Source organism: Priapulus caudatus, unplaced genomic scaffold, assembly GCF_000485595.1.
Source record: "Priapulus caudatus unplaced genomic scaffold, Priapulus_caudatus-5.0.1 Scaffold14, whole genome shotgun sequence".
Taxonomy (NCBI): Eukaryota; Metazoa; Priapulida; class Priapulimorpha; order Priapulimorphida; family Priapulidae; genus Priapulus; species Priapulus caudatus.
The window spans coordinates 217,265-224,125 of record NW_014577075.1 but is presented as its reverse complement, the minus strand read 5'-3'; the positions used below and the strand labels follow the sequence as shown (position 1 = coordinate 224,125).

Below are 6,861 nucleotides of genomic sequence, written 5' to 3'. Positions count from 1 at the left end.
AGAGCGGACCGTCGGAGAGCCGAGACGGAGAAGGAAGGGGAGGAAAGAGAGGAGAGAGGAGAGAGAGATGAGGAGAGGGAGAGAAGAGAAGGGGGAGAGAGAGAGAGAGGAGAGAGAGAGAGCGGGAGAGTGAGAGAGGGGAACGAGAGAGAGAGAAGAGGGAGAAGGACGGAGAGCAGAGAGAGAGCGGAGAGAGAGAGACGGAGAAGGAAAGAGAGAGAAGAGGGGGCGAGGGGAGATGAGGCGGGGAGAGAGAGAGGGAGAGAGGGAAAAGAGGAAGAGAGAGGTAGAGAGAGAGAGAGAGAGAGGAAAAGAGATGGAGAGGAGGGCACGAAAAAGAAAAGCAGAGAAAGGAGAGAGAGAGAGAGAGAGAGAGACGCAGACGACTGAGATGAGAGGAGAGCTGGCAGAGAGAGAGAGAGAGAGAGAAGAGAGGAGAGAAAGAGAGCAGGAGAGATGAGAGAAAGGAGGAGAGAAAGGAAGATGAGAGAGAGAGAGATGAGGAAGCGGGCAGAGAGAGATAGAAAGAGACGAGGGAGAAGAAAACGAAGGAGAGGAGAGCAGATGAGCAAAGAGAGAGATAGAGAGATAGGAGAGAGAGAGAAAGAAAGGAGAGGAGATAGGCACGCGTGAACCGATTGCGAGTACGTACCTCTGTGGTCAGAGAGAGTAGAGAGGGCGGGAGCGGAGAGAGAGCGGGAGAGAGGAGAGGAGTAGAGCGGGCGGGAAAGGAGAGAGAGAGGAAGAGAGAGAGAGAGAGAAGAAGAGTGGGAGGGGAAAGAAGAGAGAAAGGAGAGACGAGATGACCGAGAGCAGTAGAGAGAGAGAGAGAGAGAAGAGCTGGCAGAGAGAGGAGAGAAGAGAAGAGAGGGAGAGAAGAGAGAGAGGAGAGAGAAAAGGAGCAGAGAAGAGAGAGAGAAGAGAGAGAGGAGAGAGAGCGAGACGAGAGAGATAGAGAGAGAGTCGAGAGAAACGAGAGAGAGGAGAGAGAGAGAAGCAAAAGAGAGAGAATTAGAGAGATAGAGAGAGAGAGAAAGAAAGGAGAGAGATAGCACGCGTGAAGCGTTGGCGAGTACGCTACCTCTGCTGTCAGCTCTTGAAGTGCGCTAGGCCATGGCAATGTGATGTGCTAGCCCTCAGTTGTTTGTTCCCCAATCCATCCAAAGCTAGTGACATGCAGGCCTCTTCGCTGCTAGGCGCGACGAGACCATTGGCTTCCTCAGCCAGCTCTGGCATATACGTAAGACCGCCAAGACATGGAGCAAACACTGCTGAGGCACTTCAGAACGAATTGTTGCACAGGAGAAGAAGATAGTATCGCTAGGGGACGGCTTCTGATTGGCTAATTTTTGTCTCTTATTTATTTTTTTTTTAATTATTTTTGCGCTAATTTTTTTTATTGTTAAAATTATGAAATAGGGTTAGGATTTAAGGTTAGGGTTATGGGGTTAACTGATTTCTATATCCTCTACTTATTTCGATAATTCACATATCATCTCTCCCTAGAACTTACTACTGAAGACAACGCCTGCAGAAAAACAACTGTTTACCTATAGCCTAGTCTGCGTGTTACTAGCTAACTAGAAGCGGTGGTAATATATAGAAAACATGAATACATATCACTTCACCAGGTGTGGTTACTATAAAGACTGGCTACAACAGCAATAAGTAGGGAGCAGAGCAGCCTGTCTGGGCAGGAGCTCGACACACCTGATAAATAGGCTGCGACGAGCGCCAGCGCTCAACCACAGCACCTTCTGTCTAACTAGCCTGCACCCCCGAGGCACCTGACAAGGCACCTTCTGTCTAACTAGCTCACCTAGAGGCAGCTAACAAGCACCGTTCTGATAACTAGCTTCACCTAGCAGGTCATCTACCAAGCACCTTCTGTCTAGACTAGCTGTCACCTAGACGCAGCACAAGACCTTCTGTCTAACTAGCTCACCTAGAGGCAGCTACAAGCACCTTCTGTCTAACTAGCTCACCTAGAGGCAGCTACAAGCACCTTCTGTCTAACTAGCTCACCTAGAGGCAGCTACAAAGCCAGCCATTCTGTCTAACTAGCTCACCCGAGGCACCTACAAGGCCACCTTCTGTCTAACTGCGCACCTAGAGGGCAGCATCAAGCACCTTCTGTCTAACATAGCTCACCATAGAGGGCCAGCTACAAAGCCACTTCTGCTCTAACTGCAGGCCAACCATAGAGGCAGCTTAGCAAGCACCTTCTGTCTAACTATCACCTAGATGGCAGCTACAGAGCCACCTTCTGTCTACTTAGCTCACCTAGAGAGCTACCAAGCCCTTCTGATTAACTTTAGCTATCCTAGAGGCAGCTACAAGCAGCTTCTGTCTAAGCTAGCTCACCCCAGAGCAGCCTGAAAGCACCTTCTGTCTAATAGCTGCACCTAGAGGCAGCCTACAAGCCCTTCTGTCTTCACTAGCATCACCTAGAGGCAGCTACAAGCACCCTTCTGTCTAACTAGCTCAGCACTAGAGCAGGCCTACAAGCACACTTCTGTCTAACTTAGCTCACTGCCCGAGCACCCCACAAGGGCACTTCTGTCTAACTAGCTTACCTAGAGGCAGCCTACAAGCACCTTCTGTCTACTAGCTCACTAGAGGCAGTCTACAAGCACCTCTGTCTAACTAGCCGTCAACCTAGGTAGGCAGCTACAAGGCAACCTTACTGTCTAACTAGCGTCTATCCTAGAGCCAGCTACAAGGGCACGCTTCTGTCTAACTACGCTCACCTAGGAGGCCACTACAGCATCTTCTTTGTCTAACTAGTTAGCTAGCAGCAGCTAGCAAGCACCTTCTGTCTAAACTAGCCCTCACCTAGAGGCAGCACAAGCTACCTTCTGTTCAACTAGCCGTCACTCTATGAGCAGCTAGCAAGCACCTTCGGTCTAACTAGCCTCACCTAGAGGCAGCTACCAGCACCTTCTAATTAACTAGCTTACCCGAGCGCAGCGTACGCAGCACCCTTCTCATTACTAGACTCACCTAGCAGGCAGCTACAAGCACCTCTGTCTAACTAGCTTAGCCTAGAGGCAGCTACAAGCCACGTTCTGTCGTAGACTAGCTCACCTAGAGGCAGCTGACACAACCTTCTGCTATAGTCCAGTCACCTAACAGCCATTCTAACTAGCTCACCGCCGAGGCCCACCTACAATAGCACCTTCTGTTCCTAACTAGCTACCCCGTGCAAGCAGCTACAGCACCTTCTGTCTAAACTAGCTCCATAAACCTTCCGCATCCAATACAGTTCCTGAAGCACTACCAGCCACTTCTCTCTACTGTTACCTGCAAGCCCTTGGAGTCTCTTTAGCCTTTGGAAGAGCTAAGCAACCTGCTACTGCCCTGAAGCAGCCCGCACCTTCTCATTAACTAGCTCAACTGGAGGCCACATTTCTCATTAACATAGCTACCGGAAGTCAGCTACTCCAGCACCTTCTCATTAACTAGCTCAACTGGAGGCACCTTCTCATTAACTAGCTTACCTGGAAGCAGCTTCCAGCACCTTCTGATGCTCGACCATGCGCTGGTGTTCGATCGCGCGCAGCGTCTCCAGACCAATCGACGCCTGCATCACCTCGCGCTGATGCACCATGCTCGGCGTCATGTGATTCTCCTCCTCGCCCGACGACGACACTGCTGCTGGAAGCAAGGCCACGCAATCAGCAGCTGCGTCGGTGCACCTGCGGCGCCCTCTGATGGGCAGGTGGAACCAGTGGCGCCCTCTGATGGGCGGGTGGAACCAGCGGCGCCCTCTGATGGGCGGGTGGAACCAGCGGCGACTGCTCTGATGGGCGGGTGGAACCGGCGACGCCGCCCTCTGATGGCGGGTGGAGACCGGTGGTGCCCGTCTGAATGGGCGGGTGGAACCAGCGGCGCCTTCTGGTGGGTAAGTGGAAGGAGGCGCTGGGAATTTCACGACGAGACGACGATGTGCAGTGCTGCTTGGGGAGGGGGGGGGGCGTAAGTTTTACATGTTTGTCTTGTCTGCCTTATTATGAGGGAAGTGACTAGAGGAGGTGACGATGATGAGATCTCACTGATGATGACACGACCTTCTCTTACAGTACCGTATTCTCACATATTTCTTTAAATAAATAATATATATATAGTAATATATATATATATAAATATAACACCCTATATATATATATATATATAAATTATATTTCTGTATATAATAAAATTTAACACCCTGTTCTATTTTTCGACATTTATTATCATTTATTTATATATATACACACACACACAAGAGCATTCGCGTCGCCGTAGCGCCGCTCGAACGTGCGACGCACGCCGGCGCCCCCTACCTACCTGAGTGAGTGTTCTCCATCTTCATCGAGCCGAGGTTCTCCTCGCGCATCATCAGCGCCTTCATGGAAGACATGTGGTGCGAGTGCGAGTGCGAGTGCGATGACGAGCCGTTGCCGTTGATGTGACGCGACGAGGGCACCATCGACGGCGAGATGCCCGTCGGCGACAGCGGGATGTCGTACGCGCCGTAGCTCGAGCGGCGGCCCTCGCGCCGATTGCCGTCGATCGCCGCCTGCAGCTCCTCCGGGTTGCTCAGCTTCATCTTGATGCACTCGTACGGGTACAAGTACTTCATGTACCTGAGGACGGGGATAACGAGATGTTATACGAGATCGTTTAGCTAATGTATAAAAAAAAAACAACGCGATACAGGTACTTCAATGTTAACCGAAGATTTTAGCTATTAACACTACCGATACACAGGTACTTCCATAGTTAACGAGATTTTAGCTATGTCAACCGATACAAGGTATCAAATGTTAACGAGATGTTAGCTATGTACAACCGATACAGGTAGCTGATGTTAACGAGATGTTAGTATGGCTACAACGATACGAGGTACTTCATGTACCTGAGGCATGGGGAGAGTTAACGAGATGTTAGCTATGTACAACCGATACAGGTACTTCTGTACCTGAGGACGGGGACGAGATGTTAACGAGATGTTAGCTATGTACAACCGATACAGGTACTTCATGTACCTGAGGACGGGGACGAGATGTTAACGAGATGTTAGCTATGTACAACCGATACAGGTACTTCATGTACCTGAGGAGGTGGTAAGACGTTAACGAGATGTTAGCTATGTACAACCGATACAGGTACTTCATGTACCTGAGGATGAACACGAGATGTTAACGAGATGTTAGCTATGCAAACGCCGAATACACAGCTACTTCATGTACGCTGAGAGGTGGTAAGACGTTAACGAGATGTTAGCTATGTACAACCTCACACTATACAATCCCACTCTCAATACTGCAATTCTTCTGATGTCTGTTACAGCCAACGTCCACCCACGGTCTATGTGAACATATCACCCACACTCCCCTCCCACGCACTGAAAGTGCAGCTTTGTGTGGCCTTAGCATACACGGGTATGCAGTAGGTGCTACCACCTACACTTCAATTATAGCTGGATAATTTTACGGTAGAGATGTTTGCTGTACCTTTGAATATTTCTCTCAAATAGGCCAGATGCGTATACCTTCCGTTACCAACCACCGATTCTGATCGTCCATGCATAACGCCGAACTCACGAAATAGACTGTAGCAGTATCAACTGTATAAAGAAAGTGTTTTTTTTAAATCGAATTACTTTTTGGAAGTGAGCCATCTATGACCATTATAAATTGTACAACAACATGTAAATATATATATATATATGCGTTCATCAATAGGAAATATTTCCTAATATTTTACCCCATTCCTGACACGTCTAGTCAACCTACAGAACGCTTCCACAGTTTTGTTTGCTTCTGCCACAAAAAGACGAACGGCTACGATTGACTGTTTGAAATACTTTAGCCACACTAGTTAGAAAGCATACATTTTTTGCCGAAAGTTGTGAAAATGTTTGAGCAAAACTAACGCTCCATGGCAATAATAACCAAAGAAACAAAAGCAAAGACATTCCAACGGAATTTGCCAGGCAGTTACTATAATTCATGCTAAATGGTAAAACGTAGAGAAATAAAACAAACAAAAACCAAAATGGCCATAGACAGCTAGTTTGCTAAATGGCTTAGTTCAAATTTCGGCAAGAAAGAGAAAACCACACTACATCTTGGAGTTTGGAAGGAAACGTTTAACACATTTAAGCAAATTCTTAGTAACTGGAACATCGTTTCCATGGCAACATAAGCGTAGCTGCCCTCTGGATAGCAAAGTCCACTTTTCAACACCTTCCCCGTTAACCAAGGCAGTTGTTAACCTTCGCTCACTTCATGTCTTTCTTTCTCTACCTACCTACTTACCTACCATCCAACTGTGAACACCTACTCACTCACTCACTCACTCACTCACTCACTCGCTCACGCACCTACTCACTCACTCAACCACCCACCCGGCGGCCCGCCCGCCCGCCCGCTCGCTCATTCACTCACTCACTCACTCATCCACTCACTCTCTCAACCACCAAACCCAGCCACCAGACCCACCCCCGTTAAACTCACTCTCCGACCCGGCCACGCCCACCCCGCCACCCCCCGGCGCACGCGCGTGGATACTTACTGTGTTCTCAGCGTGAAGGCGGCACTCGTTATGGACGATGGCAGGTTGAGGCCCTTCGTGATCTCTCTCCAGATCTTCTTGTTGATGACCTCGACGAGGCCTCCCTTAGAGACGACCAGCTTGTAGAGCTCGTACAGGTCCAGTGTCTGCTTCGCCATGATCGGAATTCGGTTAACGGGCGTTCCTGCAACGACGACAGACACGATGGTCAAGAGAGAGACGAGAGACGAGAGACGAGAGACGAGAGACGAGAGACGAGAGACGAGAGACGAGAGAGAGAGAGAGACGAGAGACGAGAGA

At 49.2% G+C, this 6,861-nt stretch overlaps 1 protein-coding gene across 1 annotated transcript in view; it reads right to left on the bottom strand.

Annotated features, from left to right (window-relative positions):
* The window catches only part of LOC106809010 (AT-rich interactive domain-containing protein 3A-like), an 81,061-nt gene that overhangs the window by 8,855 nt on the left and 65,345 nt on the right, over positions 1-6,861 (bottom strand). Inside the window, exons 3-6 of the mRNA XM_014811951.1 lie at positions 6,562-6,745; positions 4,330-4,628; positions 3,493-3,657; positions 1,082-1,229 (exon numbers count right to left, since the gene is read on the bottom strand). Coding sequence (XP_014667437.1) covers positions 3,497-3,657; positions 4,330-4,628; positions 6,562-6,745 — 644 coding nt within the window. The 3' untranslated portion in view covers positions 1,082-1,229; positions 3,493-3,496. The remainder of the gene's footprint in view (positions 1-1,081; positions 1,230-3,492; positions 3,658-4,329; positions 4,629-6,561; positions 6,746-6,861) is intronic.